The 20,000-nt window shown below is 42.1% G+C and overlaps 2 protein-coding genes and 1 non-coding gene across 9 annotated transcripts in view; 2 read left to right on the top strand and 1 right to left on the bottom strand.

The window, feature by feature from the left end:
* The first annotated feature begins 1,684 nt into the window (after nucleotides 1-1,684).
* On the top strand, nucleotides 1,685-13,981 carry ndnl2 (necdin-like 2). Of its 6 annotated transcripts, none has more exons than XM_061680310.1 (12): nucleotides 1,686-1,998; nucleotides 2,623-2,736; nucleotides 2,826-2,889; nucleotides 6,491-6,570; nucleotides 8,612-8,706; nucleotides 8,781-8,857; nucleotides 8,910-8,970; nucleotides 9,044-9,106; nucleotides 9,543-9,657; nucleotides 10,945-11,013; nucleotides 11,358-11,400; nucleotides 11,495-12,187. In XM_061680310.1, exons 1-12 carry the CDS (start codon nucleotides 1,948-1,950, stop codon nucleotides 11,782-11,784), a joined length of 1,122 nt encoding a protein of 373 aa, XP_061536294.1. In that variant the 5' UTR covers nucleotides 1,686-1,947; the 3' UTR covers nucleotides 11,785-12,187. The 6 variants fall into 6 exon arrangements, with proteins under 6 accessions (XP_061536291.1, XP_061536294.1, XP_061536293.1 ...); XM_061680313.1 differs by having other exon boundaries at nucleotides 1,688-1,998; nucleotides 12,103-13,981; XM_061680307.1 differs by having other exon boundaries at nucleotides 1,685-1,998; nucleotides 11,358-12,187.
* On the top strand, nucleotides 9,280-9,412 carry LOC133404663 (small nucleolar RNA SNORA11). Its single transcript, XR_009768859.1, has one exon. It is a non-coding gene; the product is annotated as a small nucleolar RNA SNORA11 (small nucleolar RNA).
* Nucleotides 13,982-15,470: 1,489 nt separating the features above from the next.
* LOC133403511 (ATP-dependent RNA helicase DHX15) overlaps nucleotides 15,471-20,000 on the bottom strand; it is a 22,005-nt gene continuing 17,475 nt past the window's right edge. For both annotated transcript variants that reach the window (XM_061678387.1, XM_061678388.1), the window contains exons 12-14: nucleotides 18,023-18,213; nucleotides 15,968-16,137; nucleotides 15,471-15,892 (exon numbers count right to left, since the gene is read on the bottom strand). In XM_061678387.1, coding sequence (XP_061534371.1) covers nucleotides 15,775-15,892; nucleotides 15,968-16,137; nucleotides 18,023-18,213 — 479 coding nt within the window. In that variant the 3' untranslated portion in view covers nucleotides 15,471-15,774. The remainder of the gene's footprint in view (nucleotides 15,893-15,967; nucleotides 16,138-18,022; nucleotides 18,214-20,000) is intronic.

Below are 20,000 nucleotides of genomic sequence, written 5' to 3'. Positions count from 1 at the left end.
CCCAATCATGGCACCCACCTGTTGCCAATTAGCCTGCTCACCTGTGGGATGTTCCAAACAGGTTTTTGATGAGCATTCCTCAACTTTCTCAGTCTTTTTTGCCACCTGTCCCAGCTTTTTTGGAATGTGTTGCAGCCATAAAATTCCAAGTTAATGATTATTTGCTAAAAACAAGAAAGTTTATCAGTTTGAACATTAGATATCTTGTCTTTGTAGTGTATTCAATTAAATATAGGTTGAACATGATTTTCAAATCATTGTATTCTGTTTTTATTTATGTTTAACATAACGTCCCAACTTCATTGGAATTGGGGTTGTACATGCAAAGGATAATTCCACTTTTCAGATTATGCAAAAACACAATGAAATATCAAAACTGCTAGTCTAACAAGAGTCAATTTACAAGAGAAATACCTTCTTTTTTTCATGGTGATCTTTTGAAATTCAGTCTTGCATTCAAACACTGCGTGGAGGATAAAAGTGCATCTAAAGGGGTCTGCATGCACCATCTGTACGGGTATAATCAGGGGACACTGGATTTAAAACAAAACACTTCAAAGAGCATAATCCGATCAGTAAAATGTATTTGTGGATAAGAAATAGGAGCATGCAATACATTGTCAAAAATATGCTCTAGAAAAAAGATGACAGATCTTTTGGAAAAAGTAAAACAAGATATTCTGTAATAGAAATACTGTACTGCAAAACATTGTCCAATTTTACATTGGGTTTTTAAAGGCAACAGCTCTGATGATCAGAATATGAGGACATTTGTTGCAGTTATATAGTTAGTTATGCCCAATCTAGGGGGGTCCAGGACAAAATGAGTTTTGCAACAACTGGTCGTTTACCTAAATGGGTTAAAACCTTTTCCAATTTGCATTTTGAAAGGTTGACAGTCATTGAGGCCTTGCTGCTTAATAGGTTTATGGCCTCATGAAACAAAACAGATGTCTGACTGGGATTAGAAAAGAGGGGAAAGTTATGTTCAATCAGATGAATTACAGGGTGTGCTAAATTAGACAAATGAGCTGTGTGCCTATGGCGATGCTCAGCTAGTAGGGGCAAATCGTGAGCGCATTCCATGTGCGTCAACAGCAAGAAACCAAAGAACAAGGATGGCGATACATTGTGCTGGCAGCATACGGTTGCGCACAGCGCTGTACAAGAGAGGAACTTGAGTTGAATTATGTCTGTTTATTTCAATGTGCAATTAAAACACTTTGATAGAAAATAATAATAATATAATAATAATAATACCAGAGCAACAAATGGGGGCAAAAACAAACAAACAAATAAGGAGTGCACAAATAAGGAGCGTATATGCTCACCCGTTATACATGACTACTCATGAATTACAAAATTAAAAATCCTCCCATGCTGAACATCATACTTTTTACCTAATACATTTTGTGATTAATTTTAGTAAATTACATTCTTTATTATTTGTATGTACAAACAAATGTATAGGCAAACAGAACGGTTTTATATACACCTACAAACACGTAAATGTATTTAAAAAAAACTTACGCAGGTTACAATATTTTTTTTTTCACATATTCTGTATTGATACAGAGTAGAACACGCTTTAGAATTGACCAAAAAAAAAAGTAAACCACGTAAAAATGTGTATTTTCAATGTCCATGCATTACCTTTGATGGGAACTTCGTCCTTCCCAACATGGCCGCCAGGTAGGCACGTCGGTTAGCTAGGCTGCTTACAGTGCACTGGCGTATCTAGTCTTCAAATCTATGACCACAACAGCGGAAATATTTTTGAAAACTACGTTAGCTGAGACGGACGGTTAGCGCACGTTGGCTAACGTTAGCTGGGTTAGTTTAGCATCAAGTCCAGTCGCGTGAACGTTACGTTTTAACCCTTCTCCACGTCTTCCCGCATCAAGTGCCTTTTTTTTTTTTTTTTTTTTTTTACGCCAATGTGGGGCCATGTCGCAGAATAAAAGATTGTCCAACACTCAGAGCTCCTCGCTGAGTAAAGTAAGTCCTTTCCCGTCATACATGCAAGCGCCTTCGATTCTATATAAAAACGCATTTTATCGGACTGCTAAATGCATAATACACGTACTCAAGTCAAGTTTATTTGTATAGCGCTGAATCACAAAAAAAGTATCTCAAAGGGCTTCACAGGCCCACAGTTGGCAAAGATGGACGACATCTCCCAATCGACCCACCACTCCCCCACGCCCCCCAATCTAGCAGGGAAAAACTGATGCCTTCGGTGAAGTGGTTCTGAATTCAGGACCTGGCCAGGTCGGTCGGAGCAAAATCCTCCGTAGCTTCGACTGCAGGGTAGTGGTCCACTCCAGATCTTGTCCCAGTTGGTCGGGGCAGAATCCATACAGCATGTCGAGATGAACGCACCTCTTTTAAAAATGGAATCCACCACGCTTACTTTGGTTTATTTTGACTTCATAATGACCCCGTGAGCGCTGGTCATAGACCGTAAACGGGCAGAGGAGGAGGCTGTAGATATCAACACATTTCTTTTAGTGTGAAGGTACCCTCAAACACAACAATCATTTATAAGACAGTTAAAGGACTTCTGTTTCATTGAGTCTTTCCTCTTTGATACCAATTGACGCTACCCATTGTCTCTCGCAGAGACTGAGCGGCACGCCAGTTGCTGCGGGTGAGGATGAAGATGCAACTCAGCCGAGCACGTCGCAGGTTGAGAGAAGCCTCAAGAAGCTCTTGCCTGCCCAGATTGACCAGAAGGTAGCATGCACACAAATAGTCAACGTTAAAGGGAATTTGCCATTTCACACGAATTGCTATGCTTTTTTTTTTTTTTTTTTTTCTCCTAGACGGCTGAGGTGGTGGAGTACATCCTGGTGAAGGATCAGAAAAAGATACCCATACGGCGAGGAGGTAAACGCTCACACTGCGGCAGTCAATTGGAATATCAAGGGAAAGTCCATTTATTTCAATAATTTTTATTTCAAAAAGTGAAACTTGTATCAGAATCAGAATCATCTTTATTTGCCAAGTATGTCCAAAACACACAAGGAATTTGTCTCCGGTAGTTGGAGCCGCTCTAGTACAACAGACAGTCAATTTACGGAACACTTTGGGGACATAAAGACATTGACAAAAAACAATTGTGCAAAAAGATGCAGGGTCCTCTAGCACTTAGAGCAGTTCGAACGACTAATATTGCAATAGTCCGGTGCAATGACCATTGTGCAAAGGGCGCTGAGACTTCAAGGAGTGTATGCGGTTTAAAGTGACGAGTAGTGCGATCATCTGGGACAATGTTGGTTGTGCAAATGTTACAGTTACTCCTCAATCAGTGTGCAAATGGAGCAGATGCTAATCTGGCACGAGTGGCCAGTATATGCAAATAGTGCAGCATGGCGAGACAACTACAGTGAGTGCACGAGTAATACATAATTGGCCCCACAGAAATGGGACAACGAACTCAAGTCAAAAAATTGGCAACTTGTTGTAATGGAATTGTAGGTCAGGTGTTTAAGAAGTTGATCGCAAGAGGGAAGAAGCTGTTGGAATGTCTACTAGTTCTAGTTTGCGTTGATCGGTAGCGCCTACCTGAGGGAAGGAGCTGGAAGAGCTGGTGACTGGGGTGCGGAGGGTCATAGAGGATTTTGCACGCCCTTGTCTTAGTTCTGGCAGCGTGCAAGTCCTCAATGGTGGGGAAGGGGGTACCGACAATCCTTTCAGCAGTTTTGATTGTCCGTTGCAGTCGGAGTTTGTCCTTTTTGTAGCAGCACCAAACCAGACTGTGATGGAAGAAACACAGGACCGATTCGATGACCGCTGTGTAGAACTGTCTCAGCAGCTCCGGTGGCAGGCCGTGCTTTCTCAGAAGCCGCAGGAAGTACATCCTCTGCTGGGCCTTTTTGAGGACGGAGTTGATGTTGGTCACCCACTTCAGGTCCTGAGAAACTGTAATTCCCAGGAACTTGAAGGTCTCTACGGTTGACACAAGGCAGCTGGACAACGTGAGGGGCAGCTGTGGCGAAGGATGCCTCCTGAAGTCCACGATCATCTCTACCGTCTTGAGCGTGTTCAGCTCCAGGTTGTGTCGGCCGCACCACAGCTCCAGCCGCTCCGCTTCCTGTCGATATGCAGACTCGTCACCGTCCTTGATGAGGCCGATGACAGTGGTGTCATCTGCAAACTTCAGGACCTTGACAGTCGGGTTCGCTGAGGTGCAGTCGTTCGTGTAGAGAGAGAAGAACAGCGGAGAGAGGACACAACCTTGGGGCGCCCCAGTGCTGATGTTGCGTGTGGATGAGGTGGCCTCCCCCAGCCTGACCTCCTGTGTCCTGCCCGTCAGAAAGCTGTAAATCCACTGGCAGATGGCAGGTGAGACGCTGAGCTGGAGAAGCTGGTAGGAAAGGAGTTCAGGGATGATGGTGTTGAACGCTGAGCTGAAGTCCACGAACAGGATCCTCGCGTAGGTCCCTGCACTGTCGAGGTGTTCTAGGATGAAGTGCAGTCCCATGTTGACTGCATCATCCGCAGACCTGTTCTCTTGGTAGGCAAACTGCAGGGGGTCCAGCAGGGGACCTGTGACACTCTTGAGGTGGTCCAGCACGAGACGTTCAAAGGACTTCATGACCACAGATGTCAAAGCGACAGGCCTGTAGTCATTCAGACCCGAGATTGCAGGTTTCTTGGGGACTGGAATGATGGTGGAGCGTTTGAAACAGGATGGAACTTCGCACATTTCCAAAGATCTGTTGAAGATCTGAGTGAAGACAGGAGCGAGCTGGTCCGCGCAGACTTTGAGGCAGGATGGGGACACATGGTCCAGGCCTGCCGCTTTGTTAATCTTCTGTTGTTTGAAGATGCGTCTCACATCCTGTTCATGGATGGTTAACGCAGAAGTCAGAGGTGTGGTTGTGGTCGCGGGTGCGGCCGGGTTGGTGTGTGGAGTGAAACTGTCCTTTTCAAATCTGCAGTAGAAGGTATTCAAGTCGTTGGCTAGTGTGCTATTGTTCTCAGCTTGGGGGGATCGTCGCTTGTAATTAGTCAGCGATTGGAATGCATGCCAGACTGATTTAGAGTCTTTTGCGCTAAACTGTTTTTCCAACTTTGCTGCATAGATCCTCTTTGCAATGTTAATTTCTTTAGTCAGCTGGTTTCTAGCTCGATTATACAGGGCCCTGTCCCCGCTCTGATATGCGTCCTCCTTAGCTTGGCGAAGCTGCTTAAGTTTAGCAGTGAACCACGGCTTGTTGTTGTTGAATGTCCGAAATGATTTTGTTGGTACACAAACCTCTTCAAAGAAACCGATATAGGATGTAACAGTGTCCGTATATTCATCCAGGCTGCCAGGTGAATTTTCAAAGACACTCCAGTCTGTGCAGTCTAAACAGCTTTGAAGTTCCATCTTGGCTTCATTGGTCCACTTTTTGACTGTTTTCACTGCAGGCTTCGCACATTTAAGTTCTTGCCTGTACGTCGGTATTATGTGAATTAAGCAGTGATCAGACGAGCCCAGGGCTGCACGAGGTATAGCACGGTATGCGTTTTTTACCGTAGTGTAGCAGTGGTCTAAAGTATTATTTTCCCTGGTAGGACAGTCGATGTGCCGCTTGTATTTAGGGAGTTCGTGGTTGAGTTTAGCTTTGTTAACGTCCCCGTGAATAATGAGGGGTGAGTCCTTGTGTTTTTTTTCAATTTCGTTGACTTGTTCGGCGAGCGTTAGCAATGCGGCGTTCGTGTTAGCTTGAGGTGTAATATAGACTCCAGCCAGTATAAACGATGCAAACTCACGTGGCGAGTAGAATGATTTACAGTTCAAAAACAGCGACTCCAAATGCGGGCTGCAGTGTGTGCTGAGCACCGTGACGTCCGTACACGATTTTTCGTTGATATGGAGGCATATCATCATCATATCATCATCAGTAGCCAGCATTAGGCCTGTCTAATATATATAATATATATATATATATATTATATATATATATATATATATATATATATATATATATATATATATATTATATATATATATTAGACAGGCCTAATGCTGGCTACTGATGATGATGATGATAACGGCTGCTGCGAGTCCGCCATTAGCTGGCGAGGTACGTGGATCTGACCAGTGTAGCTTGTCGTTGCTTAATATTTACCAACTCTGTCTGATTTTGTCTGTAAATAAAGCGGGCAGGAAGGAAGGACTGATACATGTCAAGTTCGTGCAACTTTGCACACAAAGTGATGTACAAATGACGGTATTGTGTTTTTTATTTTTTTTTAAGAATAAATACTTTGTAGATTTTGGTAAACAGTATCAGACAGAGGATATACAGATTTAATATATAACAGGGAGTTTTGACATTTCAGTTTTAGTTCCCCTTTAAGAAGTGAACATACAGTGCCATAGGCATTTGACGAAATTCCTGTGATCGACTATAAGGAAAAGTTACAATCAATTCTTCCCAAGTGTTTTTTGATGCAATGGTCACACTGTGATGAGGACGATTTGTTTCGCTTTCAGACCTGGTGAAACACGTGATCAAAGAGTACCGAAACGTCTACCCTGAGATCATGAAGAGAGCGGCGCACACCTTTGAACAGGTTTGTCTCTGTGAGCTGCTCTGGCAAACACGGTATATATAAGTGCGGCAAAATACATATTTCATTGAAATGCACTACCGATGGCTGAATTACCATCCTTTTGCGTTGTGTTGTCATAAAATACTTAGCTGCGATGTATTTATTTTTTCTTCATACTTAAAAAATAAAAAAATAAAATAAAAATTGAATCGAATGTCATGGGCTTGCCAAGGCTAAAGCATATGGTAAGGTAAGACATGTATTAGGCCACAGCATGTGCTAAGCTAAAGACATGTAATCAGTTAGTCATGCTAATAGGATTTTCTTAGCGTGTTCAGCATTGTCACCATGTAAACAAAGCAAAGGTACTATTAATATGAAGTGGGTTACCAGACGGGCTTTCTTGGCCTCACAGGTGCTGGGATGTTCCATGGTCAACTGGCAAAATGGGCTAAACAAAAGCTTTTTACAACGGTTGTACCATGCTTGGGCAAGGGAAAAGGGGAGATTAATTAGCTTGTCATTAAATGTGTGACAATTTATTAAGTATCGCTCAATCAATCAAACTTATGCCACGCTTTTCATACATAAAATGCAACTCAATGTGCTTTACATGAATAAAAAAAATCTAAAAATACTATAAATCAACCCCCCAAGCTGTTTGTCCACAAGGACACAAACACGCATGTATACAGGCTGACATTTTTACGGGATTCGCACCGGGTTTCGTGGGTCCCGTGGAATGGGAGTGAATTTCACTAGTAATCATGGGATTGGCAGGAGCCGGAGCGAAAGTCACCGGCGTTGTGAAGGAATGAAATGGGTTTCTGTGAAATTTTAGTTTGCGATTGGGAGGGAGTGGAATAAATCTCTCCGGGAGGGGAAGGGAGCGGGAATCAAAATCCACGCGGGATCGTGTATGCCTCTGTCGCGCGCACGGGCTGCAGGCACAAAAAACAAAAACAAATGCTCGTCAATCAGACAGTCAGTGAAGTTGGTATCACCTGTGTTCGGTGATTGTGTGGTTTTGTAATGCCAAACTTGGTTTGCAGTAAATTACAACTCATAGCTGTAATCAAGTAACGTAAACATACCTACCAGATAGATCAACTTCTTACTAGACTTTACACCGACCTGATCGGCGTTTCTTTCATGTCATAAGTCGCCGAGCCGATTAATGACGTCATCGATCGGCTCCGCACAAGACATTTTTAACTGTCTTCGTCGCATATGAATCCAAAAGCTAGTTTATTTTTAGCATTGTCATGTGTCTTGTTGCACAGTACTGTAACTATCTGACGGCCAATAAAGTTTTTTTCAAGCTTATCGGTGAAAAAAACCAAGTCGTCGGTGCGGGACTATTTTGCGGTGTCTCAGACAAACAAGACGTAAGTTATTTGCGGTCTGTGCACAACTGAAGTGCGTCGTGGGGAACGTCCCCTCAATGCTTCAACACAAATTTCATCGAGCACCTGAAGAATGTACATGAGGAGCGTTGCCGCGGACGAGCGCCACCTACAGATTAATTGACCCAGCCTGTCTCCTGCTGCTGCGGAGCAGCAGGAGACAGGGATCAAGAAACTCAATGCTAGCTAGGCGGCTGGCCACTGAAACGCACCTGAGCAGAGTTCATCATCCATTTTGCACAGTATAATTTGCAGTCTGCTTTAGTGTGATCTGCACCTGTAAGTATTGCCACACAGCGGAGAGGGCTCCAACTCCACCTGCATGGAAGGGATATGTCAGGTCGTATCTTTGACGTCATAGCAGAGTATTTTTACCTGTACGAGCACAGGTGGATGTACAGTATCGGCACCAATATCATTGCTTGTTTTGTATGAGTGCATCCCTTGAAATCGTGGTCCAATCCATGGTTTACTCCGCCTCTCCCCCACAGTCAGCTGGGATCATGTCCAGCTCACCCACGACCCCGATGAGGATAGGTGGTATAGAAATGGGTGGACGGACATGATACTGTATGATCGTCGGAAAAATATGGCTATCGAGCTGTATCAGGATACAGCGGATTGCCAACGCACTTTTTATTTTCTCTTCTGTTCAGGTTTTTGGCCTTAAATTGGTTAATATAGACGCGAAGAATCAATTGTACATCCTCATCAATAAACTTGAGGCAATTGCTGGAGGCCCGTCCTTTAGGTAAGTCTTCCATGTATGCCTTTTCTTTCTGAAAGTCTTCAAAGTGTCTCATCTAGCTGACACTGTCACGGCAGCTCGCCCGACCCAAAGATGGGACTCCTCTTTGTCATCCTGAGTGTCATCTTCATGAAACGGGGTGTGGCCAAAGAAGGTGAGCCGCTCCGCCGTCTGCGTCGTGTCTCTTACGAACTTGATTGTGTCAGTCTTGTCTGCGCCCGCAGCCCTGATTTGGAGCGTGCTCGGGAGACTCTGCGTTGACCCCGCGTAAGATGTTCATTGTCTATTTTCTCATTGATGCTGGACTTCCTCTTGGTGATGACACGAACTATACTCTCAGAAAGAGACATGAGGAATTTGGCGACGTCAAGAAGATGGTCACAGATGAGTTTGTGCGTCAAAGGTAACAATTGTGCTTGCAATGGCACCACAACTTTTAATCCACTTTGGTTCCACAATAACTTCCATGTTGGTGCCGTTTGTACAGAACACCACAAAACAGGCACGCACATGCATTAACATTAAAAATCTTTTTTTTTTTTTTTTTTTTTTAATGTTCATCAACGAGGTATAGCGCTGGTGTGTTCAGAGCCAGTTTCTGGAAGACCATAGATTCTGGTTTATACCACACCACACAGCAACATGGAGGAACATGCACGTGCAAATATGAAGTCACCATGTGTCTGCACATTGCACGCACTCCACACACTTGTTTTTTCAAAAAATATATATTTTTTTTCATCTGGTTGGCATCTCATTAAAAACAGATATTTAGAGTTACATGAGCTCTGTAGTTAGCTCATGCATCGTGTGTGTGTGTGTGTGTGTGAAACCCTCAGGTACCTTGAGTATGTACCCATCTCCCACACTGACCCACTTGAACACAACTTTCTCTGGGGTCTGCGTGCTAATGTGGAAGTCTCCAAGGCTAAAATCCTTCAATTTGTGGCAGAAGTAAGTATCAGACCTGGGGGGAGCTAAGGGGTGGTTGTCATTAGTCACTTACGAGTTAATGACCTACTTTGGAGGGGGGAAAAAAAAGTATTGGGACAGACACTGATTGTGCAAGTTGTCCTGCTTAGAAAGATGAGAGGTCTGTAATTTTCATCCTGGGTACCCTTTAACTGTGAAAGACACAATGTGGAAACAAATCCAGGAAATCACATTGTATGATTTTTAAACAATTTGTATATTCTTGCGGAAAATAAATATTCCGACAAGCAGAACGTTGAACTCAATACTTTATAATGAAACCTCTGTTTGAAAAGAGGTCAAATGTTTCCTGTAGTTCTTGACCAGGTTTGCACACACTGGAGCAGGTATTTTGGCATACATGCATTCCTCTCCGAAAGTAGAGGAAGGGCAAGGGCAATTCCTTTGTTTTTGTTGTATACTGAAGACATTTGGGTTTCAGATCAAAAGATGAATATGAGACAAAAGTTCAGAATTGCATGGTATTTTCATCGAGATCTGTTAAACAACTCGGGACAGAGCACCTTTTGTTTAAACCCAACCCACTTTGCAAGTGAGCAAATGTGTTGGAACATGTGACTGATGGGTGTTTTGAAGTTGCTCAGGTGTTGCCTTTTCGATTGATTCCTTAACCATTAGGTAGTGTTTGTTTTTTCGTTTCAGTAAACGTTGGTCTGTGCTTGTGAATACATTTTGACAACCGCAAGCAAGGGAGGCGATGCGCCAGTCGCAATCCTACTGCTTGACGTCAAGGCACTGTCACACTACACGGAAGAGTTCCCAAGAAATCAAACATGCTCGACTTTTCATTTGGGCGGCATAGGGCTATCCTAGGGTCAAATCAACGGACATGGATTATGTCACTCGACAAGGAGATTTGTCGTTCCTGACAAAATATGTCGGGGCCTGATCCAGAAAATTGCCCGCGGCTAAAATCCTGTAGTTTGATCCAGGTATTAGTTGTCCTAACACATTTGGAAATCTCGTGACAATTGCCTGTGTTTGCCTTAAGGTATGTCCGTCCCTGATAATTGTCGTACAATCCACGCTACAACATGCCTGCGGTGTTAATATGAAATGGTAAAATACAACCGTTTACAGTATCTTCACTTTGTTAGCAAGTGACAATGCAATTGTCCATAATGGCCCCTTTAATCGTGAAATGTGTTAACTTTGAAGATGATTGATTCAAAACTGCAAAAATATATCATGTGTTTTCTACTGAGTGCATATCTGTCATGCCAGTGATGCGTTTGCATTTGTTGTCAGCTTCATGATCTGGATCCTCAGAGCTGGACAAGTCAATACAGAGAAGCCCACAACACTCAAGACAATCAGGCAAGCTCAAGCAGCCGAAGATGACTATTTTAATGTTGACTTTTATGTTTGTTTGTGTGATCTTGAATTTGTTTGTGCTCACAGTATTGGCCTTAGCTTACCTATTTCGAATTTGGAATGTTTTTATTTTGTACCCTGTATGTTAACTCTTTTTTTTTTTTTTTGTAAAATAAAATGTTTTTACATTGGCATTTTCATTGTAGTAAAGAGTGACACTTTCAAGAAAAGTGAAAATATGCATGGTGAAATTGATCATTTATGACAATACTTTGATCTATCACTGTTTTGATCACTGTTTAATTCTGCACTTCACAATATGTAGTATCTTCTTCTTTTCCTTTCAGCTTGTCCCGTTAGGGGTCGCCACAGCGCGTCATCCTTTTCCATGTAAGCCTATCTCCTGCATCCTCCTCTCGAACACCAAGTGCCCTCATGTCTTCCCTCACGACATCCATCAACCTTCTCTTTGGTCTTCCTCTAGCTCTCTTGCCTGGCAGCTCCATCCTCATCATCCTTCTACCAATATACTCACTATTTCTCCTCTGGACGCGCCCAAACCATCGAAGTCAGCTCTCTCTAACTTTGTCTCCAAAACATCGAACCTCGCCTGTCCCTCTGATGAGCTCATTTCTAATTTTATCCAACCTGGTCACTCCGAGAGCGAACCTCAACATCTTCATTTCCGCCACCTCCAGTTCTGCTTCCTGTTGTCTCTTCAGTGCCACTGTCTCTAATCCATACATCATGGCTGGCCTCACCACTGTTTTATAAACGTTGCCCTTCATCCGAGCAGAGACTCTTCTGTCACATAACACACCTGACACGTTCCTCCACCCGTTCCAACCTGCTTGGACCCGTTCCTTCACTTCCCGACCACACTCACCATTGCTCTGGACGGTTGACCCCAAGTATTTCAAGTCTTCCACCCTTGCTATGTCTTCTCCCTGTAGCCTCAATCTTCCCCCACCACCCCTCTCATTCATGCACATATATTCTGTCTTTCTTCGGCTAATCTTCATTCCTCTTCTTTCCAGTGCATGCCTCCATCTTTCTAACTGTTCCTCCAGCTGCTCCCTGCTTTCACTGCAGATCACAATGTCACCTGCAAACATCATGGTCCATGGGGATTCCAGTCTAACCTCATCTGTCAGCCTATCCATCACCACTGCAAAAAGGAAGGGGCTCAGGGCTGATCCCTGATGCAGTCCCACGTCCACCTTAAATTACTCTGTCCCACCTACAGCACACCTCACCGCTGTTCTGCTGCTCTTGTACATGACCTGTATTATTCTAACATACTTCTCTGCCACTCCAGACTTCCGCATGCAGTACCACAGTTCCTCTCTGGGTACTCTGTCATAGGCTTTCTTTAGATCTACAAAGACACAATGCAGCTCCCTCTGACCTTCTCTGTACTTTTCCATCAACATCCTCAAGGCAAATAATGCATCTGTGGTACTCTGTTGCTCGCAAATACTCACTTCTGTCCTGAGTCTAGCCTCCACTACTCTTTCCCATAACTTCATTGTGTGGCTCATCAACTTTATTCCTCTATAGTTGCCACAGCTCTGCACATCACCCTTGTTCTTAAAAATGGGCACCAGCACACTTTTCCTCCATTCCTCAGGCATCTTCTCACGCACTAGAATTCTATTGAACAAGCTGGTCAAAAACTCCACAGCCACATACTTCACAATATGTAGTATACAGCGTATATAAGAAGTCTACACACCTGTGTTCAAAAGCCAGGTTTGTGTGGCTTGTACTAAATGTCAGGAAAAGCCTACTGAAACATCTGAACTTTCTTTCAGGTTAATAACCAGCACTTTAAATGATGGCAGGTGCATGTTGACTGTAGAGAGGTAAAGTTGATGACCCACACAATGAAATCATGGGGAAAGTAAGGCTGCGTGATATGGCCCAAAACCAATATCTTGATATTTTTAGCCTATATCCTGATATATAGTGTGTGTGTGTGTGTGTGTGTGTGTGTATATATATATATATATATATATATATATATATATATATATACACACATATATATATATATATATATACACACACACACACACATATTTCTACTTGTTAAACAGCACAATACTGTAGGTTCACCAGGCACATTACAAAAACAGGAACAAGGCTGCAGGGTGCATAAAAAGCCTACACACCCCTGTTCACATGCCAGGGTTTTGTTTTGTTTCGTAAAATAATTCAAACCAAAAATAAATATTTTTCTCCACCATTAATGTGACCAACTGTAGAATTTGTCCAACTCAACTGATTTATTTTTGTATCTTTTTGAGAGGGTAGGTGAAAACAAACAACTGAAATGCACTTCAATGAGATTGACTTGGACTTGACGTTTAACTTGCTGCCTTCTTTGCCAGGTCACCATTCCAAAAAGAGAGGTTCTGTTTTTACTCGTCTTTTACCTGGTTAAATAAAGCTTCAATAAAATAACTTCAATCTGCTTCTCTTATAACTGGCATGTGGCTTTGTTCAGAAGTAACCAATCACATTCAAACTCATGTTCAATGGGAGTCCACACACACTTGCCGCCATTTCAATTTTTAAGTGAAAAAAAAAAAAAAAAAACATGCATAGGTCCTTGATGAAACATTTGCTTTATCTGGTCTCGTTTTAGAAAAAAATCAGGACAACTGACAGGGTGTGAAAGAGTGTAAATATCTCAGCAATTCAATTTTTGCATGTTTTCAGTACTTGCCTTCAAACATATTTAACCTATTAAGGGGGGGGGGGGGATGACATTGTCTTCAAGTACAGTTCAGTTGTATTGCCTACATTTGCATTTAATCATTAAGAAATGTTCGTTTTTAAACATTTAGGAACAATTTGTATTTAACATATACATTTTAACTGAATCATTATTTGAGTAGTTTTTATTTTATTGTATGTAAGCTTAGTGTTAACATTCAAACTGTGCATAATGTTGCAGTGAATAAATATGAAACAAACTAAAAATAAAATCTCTGCCTCGTTTTTGCCCAACACTCTCACGCTACGGTAATCTCTTGTTGGTCATTCTCCTGGTACTTGGAGGCCTACAAATTGTTTGTGTAAACATTTTGAAAAGCACCTTTACAGAATAAACATAGCAAATGTGACTGATCTTTCAAAGATTTGTGCACATTTACTACAATTCCTACATCCGAGCATTTTTACAACAAGGTTAAGCAATCCACGTGCGTCTCAATAAATTGGAAGATCGTAGAAAAGTTTATTTCAGTAGCCGTTCAGTAACTTTTTTAAGATTTATTTATTTTTTAATATTCCAGGGTGTTATTTCAATCCCATTATCCTCACTCATGCCTATGGTAATTATTATTACACAACGGTGATGCTTCCTGGGTTCAACTGGTAAATGAATGCTATGAAATGAAGTCTATTTCTAATACATGAACTGCATTTTTTCCCATTACATTTAAATTAGAGGTGCAACGATTACTTGACAACTAATCGATTATCAAATTAATCAACTATTTTGACGATCCATGGTCCGACGGTAAGCCTTTCTGAGTGATGGTGCCACGTTGTGGGGGCCCTATCAGAACTTGTACTTATATCTATGACATAATAGATACATTTTTAGCAATAATTTCATACTGCATTATTTAAGCCCCTTTAGGAAAGTATTAGTACAATAACATTCATGGCGATGACTCGATCGCTCACCTGACTAAAATCAAGGCAATGCAATTGCACAACAAAAATGCTTAAAATAAATCAATTACAAGATTAAAATATTTACTTAGCACTGACATTCCAACAATGCTTTATCTTGTGTCTTGTACAGTATATTATATATTAATGTACATGTACATGCAAAGGGTAAAATATTGGCTGGTTGAAGGTTAACTTTAGGGGAGCACTGTGTGTGCGATAAGATTTCTAACTTTTATTATTTTGTATGTTGGTGATTATCTGAATGTGTTGAATGGACCCTCTTAAAAATGAGAGGATGCATCTCAACGGGCTATTATTATTTATGATTTATTTCAGAGACATAAATAAATACGGTCATAAACAAATAAATCCACATTGTTATTTACGATGTCGATGATTCACACACACGAGCAAACGCCGGTCGTATGCAGCATTGTGCCACAAGTCCGACAGGTGTTTCAACAGCAATAAATATTACTGATTTCTGGAGTGCTCAAAGAAAGCAGACCGATTATGTTTGTCTTTAATCCAAATAAGATATTTGCCAAAATCTGCTTTTACTTAAATAAACAATAATCAACATTTTGACCCATTTTCTTACAGTACGTACCAACTCATTAAGTAACTCATGTTTGGCAATTTGAAATAATGTCCTGTTTTTGAATACAAGGATGGAAATTTAAAAAATATTTTTTATCCGATTAATCAATTGCAAAATAATTGTTAGTTGCAGCCCTCATTTAAATTGGTAAATGTACTTAACAAGGGTAGTAAGTCAAAGCTCCTTTATTAAAGAAACAAAGCCAGCAGTCAACAATTACCTATAGGAAAACAAGACAATATTCCTTTTGAAAATATTTATAGCGATCTAACGCTTGCTGATATTTCCTTCTGGCATTACAGTTGATGAATGGACATCGATGTGAGGTGAAACAACAGAAAGCTAACAAAATATATAAAAAAACAAAAACAAAAAATGCTAAATCGTCAACAGTTTTAAGATGCGATGATACAGAAGGATCTAAAACTAGATGGTATGATGTCATTATTTTCAGGACACTTATTGGTTAATGGTTAGTACTGGGAATACTCTTTGCTCTCGAGTTTGGCAACGATTCGCTCCAGCTGTCGTTTAGCTTCACATTGCGGGAAGTTACTCATCTCATAGTACTGGGGGGCGATCTTCACCAGCCTGCAACACAAGAGACCAAATGAGAAACCTCATTGGACCGAACAGAGCACCGTTGTTTGCGTTACTGTTACTTACCACTCTGGTTTGATGTCTGTGCAAGTACGAATGTAGTTTTTGGTGGTGAGGACAAATTCGTTGTAGAGCACCCATTCGGGCTTGTGGTCCAAAACTGTGGATGGGTGCAGTTGGACCACTTGGTTGTCTTTAACTGTGAGGTAATGACCGGTTCGTTCCAGATGGGCCACCTGCAGGAGTGAACCGATATATAAGCTGCGCCCACTACATTCAAGAAAAACCTGACAGTCATGTAACACAGATAGAGTTCATTGATGATGTCATGACATAGCAAACCAAAAATAAACTCAAGAACAGGGGTCCTTTTTGAAACAGAGCTACTTCTTGGGGACTGATTAATGCGAAGGGCTACAAGTTTCAAACTTATGAAATTGCAAATTTGCTCGATTAGCTTTAATTATATGATACAATTAATAATTACTGATATTTACCTATGTCAAGACACTGATCAGGATAATGATTTCCCATTAAAAAAATATATGATTTAACGAGGTAGGAAACAGACAAATGTCATATGCAAAACTATTTCGATAAATCTATAAAGTGTTTACATTTTCAAGCGGTGTCCACCCGGAACTGATTGCCAGCCAATCGCAGGGCACACATAAACAAAGAACCATTCGCACTCACATTCACACCTAGGGTCACTTTAGAGACTTCAATTAACCTACCATGCATGTTTTTGGGATGTGGGAGGAAACCGGAGTGCCCGGAGAAAACCCACGCAGGCACGGGGAGAACATGCAAACTCCACACAGGCGGGGCTGTGAGGCAGACGCTCTAACCAGTCGTCCACCGTATTTAAGGTAAATAAATGTGATTTTTGCTGTTGCCTTTTACCTTGGCACGTGCCACACCATTTTTCATAAAGTCAGTTCCTTTTCCTTGTTTTGATATTGATATTTATATGTCTACAATCCCTGCAACAGTGATGCTAACTTCCTTTAGCTCGTCTATGTTTAGTTTTGTTAGTGAATGAACATTTGTAATACACCGCTTGAAGCAAGAATGGTTCCTCGATGTGCTGAACTAAACTTTGGAGTCAGTCGCATGGAGTCACAGATAAACAGGGACGGTGACACGTGGAAAAAAACATCCAGTCTCTTTACGTACACCTCACTCAGCCACTCTTATTTTCTCCTCGTCCATCCAGCCCTTTTGATTAGCCTTAACGATGACTTAGTCTGGAAACTTTTCTTTAGGCAGCGTCGTCTTCTTAAATATCACCATAGGTGGCAGTTTCTGTCTATTACCATGGCAACCAAGTACAAAAAAAAAAACCAGACATCTCATGCCCCGTTGTGCATATCGCTACCGTGGTGGTCCCCTTCTTGTCTACAGTGTGGTTCACCGGGATGTCGAAAGTGAGCGGCACCTCGTCCATGTTGGTGATGTGGTTGGGCTGGATGTATTTGTCGGCAATCTTTTTATTGCAGTCGGAGCGGAAGATGGCCAGCCTTTCCTTGTAATCCGTTGGAAGTTGCTGCGCCACGGTAGTCCGTGCCCGGATGGATAGATGGCGCAGTTTCATAAAACGAAAGCACCGAGACGGACCTCCTTGAAAATGTTCGACTTTCCTTTCCTGCTTCCTCCGCTTGCGAACCATGGAGTCGTTGACCTTGCATTCTCTCGATTCCCATGTTCCTCTCCGTAACTGATAGCTTGCGGTTTAAACTGTGCTTCGCAAGAGTCTCTCTTCGTAGGTGCCATTTTCGGGGGTCCTTAGCCCAACAGATGTTTTGCACAATGCACATACCGGCGCTATATACCTACTGGAGGCGTGCCTTTAGCGTCCTCTTTCACGCACACCCTTCCCCCTTTAACATCTGCATGCTGTCCTGAGTCAAGTCCACTGATTACTTTGTGGGACAAGTAAAAATTATTTTGGTACGTTAAATAGAGACTAAGAACGTGACATTCCTGGGATCGGGAAAACTTAGCAAATAAGCATCCTTGTTAAACCTGGGGTTGCAGCTTACCAGTCCAAACTTTACAGTATGTTGACCACATCTTATACCAGTCATCTTTTATGCAATGTACAGCAGCAGGACTAACCTGCATGAAGAACCCGGTGCATAGTGCCCTGCGGATGTTGATGTAGTAGTCTCGACTGGTAAACTCTGTGCTCCGGCGGGGCAGGTTGAAGCGGTCCATAATCCTGGACAGCTGCTGCCGTACGTTGTCGGCGGACATCAGCGAACGATAGTTGACAAAGTTGTCATAGCACCACTGGTTCGCCTCGTGATCTGGCGAGGACAAAAAGGAGTTTTCTTGGTTTAAAGTTAATACAGTGAACCCCCACTGCTTTGTGAGGCACCATTTGCAAACTCACTGACTCACAAATGTTTCTGTAAAACATTTGTGAGTCAACTACAGTGGAACCTCAATTTAACAAACTAATTGGGAGGGTGGGGGGTTGTCCATTACAGTCAATTGTCCGTTTTAATGACACACTTTCTGTTTGTGCCTAAAATACCCAGTACAGTACAAAGTTAATGTAAATATAAAAAAGCTTAAAAATGTTTGAAAAGTTTTACATTTTATCCAAACTTACCACGCTGCTGTGCTTGTTGTCATAACGACTGGTGCCAAGTCAAGGTGGGTGTCTTTCATGAGCCACGATTAATTAGTGTGCTTCCTATTTCCAAATCCGTTAATTAGATGCCATAGACGAACGGCTTGACATAAAACTGTTATTGTACAAAAATAGCATGTTCCAAACTGCAGTGTCATATTCCTCTAAGTTAACACTGCAGCCATGTGTGATATCTCTGTCCAGAGCTCTATGTGACAGCAGATAGAACTCCTGCTATTACGGCGACCACGTCAACGCAACGCCTGGAAAAGTTGCCATATTCAAAATGGCCACCATGTAGGCACGGGCACGTCTGTTGGCTGGATCTAGTCATATTGCATATCTGTGACCTGGAAATACGTGTGTCCTGCGTTATTAGGATTCCCCACATAGTTTCTAGGCAGGACACACCTTGCTCCAATATTACTGGCTCCAGGACATGAGCCGCTGCACTATGACTGGCTGTTGTATCCCTCTACAACATGCCCTTTTGTTTCCATATGGGAAATGAAGTATGTGACTTTGGTGTGGCAATGTTAATGTTTCCCACTGAACCTAACACGCACTAAATCCTAACCTTAACCCGTTCTAAACCCCCAAGCCCAGCCCCGAACCTTACCATAAACGTCGTTTTTTATTTTGTAAAAATGAAATGCATTTCGGATGGTCATCTCGCTTCATCTGAGTAGCCTGCCCTTCCTGCGATGCAGGAGCCAATCATGTTGCAGCGGGGGCGTGTCCTGCCTAGAAACTACGTGGGAACCCTAATAACGTCTGCTCCAGTCTCTGCCTATATTGTGTATATTGTGACTTTGTCAACGTTTGTTTAAGTGACAATTGGAAACTATTTTTTGACACATACTGTCCAGATGGTCCGTTACTTCAGATATCTATTAAATATGGGGTCAGTTAAGTAGAGGTTCCACTGTATTCAAGGGAAGATACATAAATCCAGTATTTTACAAAATTATAATATGACAAAGTTCACCATTGTCGGCTCCCTGTGTCCCAATCTTGTCAGCTAATTAACGAAAAAAAAAAACCTGAAGAGGTTTTCCTCAGCCTTAAAATGGTCACAGTCTGGCTTAGTAGGCTTCAGAATCATGGGGAAGACTGCTGCCTTAACAGTTGTGCAGAAAACCATCATTGACACCCTTTATAAGGAGAAAAGGCCTCAAAAAGAAATTGCAAAAGAGCTGGATGCTCACAGAGCGCTGTATCAAAGTACATTAACAGAGTGTTAAGGGGAAGGGGAAAATGTGCACAAGTGGCAGGGATGATCGCAGCCTTGAGAGGATTGTCAAGCTACGGCGATTCAGAAATCTTGGGGAGCTTCATAAGGAGTGGACTGAGGCTGGTGGTGTCAGTGCATCAAGAACCACCACATACAGATGTCTGCATGACATGTGCTACATACAATTCCATGTGTCAAGCCACTCCTGAATCAAAAATAATGTC

The sequence above is a fragment of the Phycodurus eques genome, chromosome 6 (assembly GCF_024500275.1).
Source record: "Phycodurus eques isolate BA_2022a chromosome 6, UOR_Pequ_1.1, whole genome shotgun sequence".
Lineage (NCBI taxonomy): Eukaryota > Metazoa > Chordata > Actinopteri > Syngnathiformes > Syngnathidae > Phycodurus > Phycodurus eques.
This window is presented reverse-complemented; position numbering and strand designations above follow the sequence as displayed.